Source organism: Austrofundulus limnaeus, unplaced genomic scaffold (genome assembly GCF_001266775.1).
Source record: "Austrofundulus limnaeus strain Quisiro unplaced genomic scaffold, Austrofundulus_limnaeus-1.0 Scaffold1163, whole genome shotgun sequence".
Classification (NCBI taxonomy): Eukaryota; Metazoa; Chordata; class Actinopteri; order Cyprinodontiformes; family Rivulidae; genus Austrofundulus; species Austrofundulus limnaeus.
In genome coordinates this window covers 58,325-60,350 of record NW_013953565.1, presented here as the reverse complement: position 1 = coordinate 60,350, position 2,026 = coordinate 58,325, and the positions used below count along the sequence as shown (strand labels likewise).

Below are 2,026 nucleotides of genomic sequence, written 5' to 3'. Positions count from 1 at the left end.
TAGTACATATGTTGTTAAAATAAAATGAACAGTCCAATGATCATTTTACTGATATGTATAAAGACTGCAAAGGCTGAAAAATCTTGAAGTCTGTATGAAATTGGAGGTAGTTTGAGGATTAAATTTTTTACGCTTTTTAAGCTCAAAAAAGGGGAGGGGTCATATTATACATGGGATCGTATTATACATGAATAAATATGGTAATTACTTAATTAATTTCTACATAAAACTGTTTATCACCCATTTATTCAAATCAGGTGTGTTGAAGCAGAATTTTTTCTTTTTAAAACAGGCAGGACATTGTCCATCAGAACCAAGATTAGATGTCCCTTGTTTAAGCACTGATTAGCTAATGAAAAGCAGCCATTAGAAAAATACAATTATCATCCTAATTTTAGATAAAAGTAGTAAAGTGAAGCTGTAGATGTTAGCAATGAAACATTTACAACCATTTCCTCATTCAGTGGAAATTAAAAAAAAAAGTTTAAACTGGCCCAGCTAAATTTCACAATAAACACCAAACTTTAAAAAAACAATTCTGTATTTCCCATCTTGTCTTAATACAGAGCATAGTCATGCTCCATGGTAAGCTGTGGTGGTGTCGTCAATCGGGTCTGGCACTGGGCTTTATAGCCTGCAGAAATATGGCTCATTTGTTGGGTTATAGTCCTGCAGCAGTTTGACTCTGTGAATGATTGCAGTGATGGTGGGAAGCTGGGCAGATTAGCGAGTCGCACTAACGAGCTGCCACGCTCTGAGAGTTGGCAGGTCTAAAATAACACCGGGAGCAGAAACGGACTCCGATTCCTCTGGGAAGAGGCTGAGCAGCGTGCAGCGAAGTAAATCAAGCAAGATGGGGAACCTTGTACAGATTCAAGATGAAATGTCACCTCAGATTTATGTGTGCAGTAAAGAACTTCCTCCTTTTTAATGGCCTCAGTTTCCTCCAACCAGACTCCAGTTTCCCGCCTCTCTGTGGCACTCTGACTAATAATCTCTGAGATGTTTGCCACAAACCTTCAAGTCGTATTCCCCGTCTCAATTCAGCTAATCTTTTGAAGATTTTTTCTACTTCTCACAAATCAGATTTCTATTTATTATAAGTAAAATCATGTGTGCATCAATTAATAAGGGTTTTTATTGTATTTACCAAGGAGCCTTTTAAAAGAATAAAATCTGTTTCAGTTCAGTACAACAGGACATTCATAAAATACTATTTTTATATCAGGTCCTTAATACTTCTACAGTAATCAGGCTTGTATGTATAAACAATACATCGTTTATTAAACTCTTGAGTACAATAAAGCATTGATGTTATCAGACTGCATTGTTGCAATCAAACAAACAGCAAAGATTGATTTGTTATTAACTTTTATTTAACTAGGTAAATCCCACTGAGATCACAGATGTCTTTTTCAGTTGAGGCCTGAAGGCAGCGTAAACATGCAAGCTTTTGGAATGTGGGAGGAAACCGGGGTACCCGGAAAAAACCCACACAAACACAAGGAGAACATGCAAACTCCACACAGAAAGACCCCAGGTCCAACACAGGATTTGAACCCAGAACCTTTTTTGCTGTAATGCAACAGTCCTCACCACTAATCCATCATAAATGACAGTAATAAAATCTCAAAATCAATCAAAATGCAATCTGAAAGTTAAACCCTCCTACTTATTTGATGCCTTTTGTTGAAGTCTATTCCCAGAGTTGGTTATTGTTCCACTCTTTAGTTTTGTTTGATTAATAAAACTGTTAACTTTATTTCTTTATATCTCTGTGTCAGGACTGGCCTGGAGGCCATCATGGAGACATATGCTTTCTGGAGACCTCCAGTGAGGACCCTGACGTTTGAAGATTTCACCAATATGCAGAAGCAGCAAGGTACACACAGTATATATACAGTACTTTCTTGTAATCTTGAATCCCTCATTTTGTCTTGTGCACTTTAATTTTTAGCTCTGATGTTACGCAATTCTGAGCTTTTATTTCTGAAGCTGAAACAGATGGAAGAACAATATATATATA

At 36.8% G+C, this 2,026-nt stretch overlaps 1 protein-coding gene across 1 annotated transcript in view; it reads left to right on the top strand.

Moving 5' to 3' along the window:
• tbx15 (T-box transcription factor 15) overlaps window positions 1-2,026 on the top strand; it is a 25,165-nt gene that overhangs the window by 13,641 nt on the left and 9,498 nt on the right. Inside the window, exon 8 of the mRNA XM_014031033.1 lies at window positions 1,785-1,882. Coding sequence (XP_013886487.1) covers window positions 1,785-1,882 — 98 coding nt within the window. The remainder of the gene's footprint in view (window positions 1-1,784; window positions 1,883-2,026) is intronic.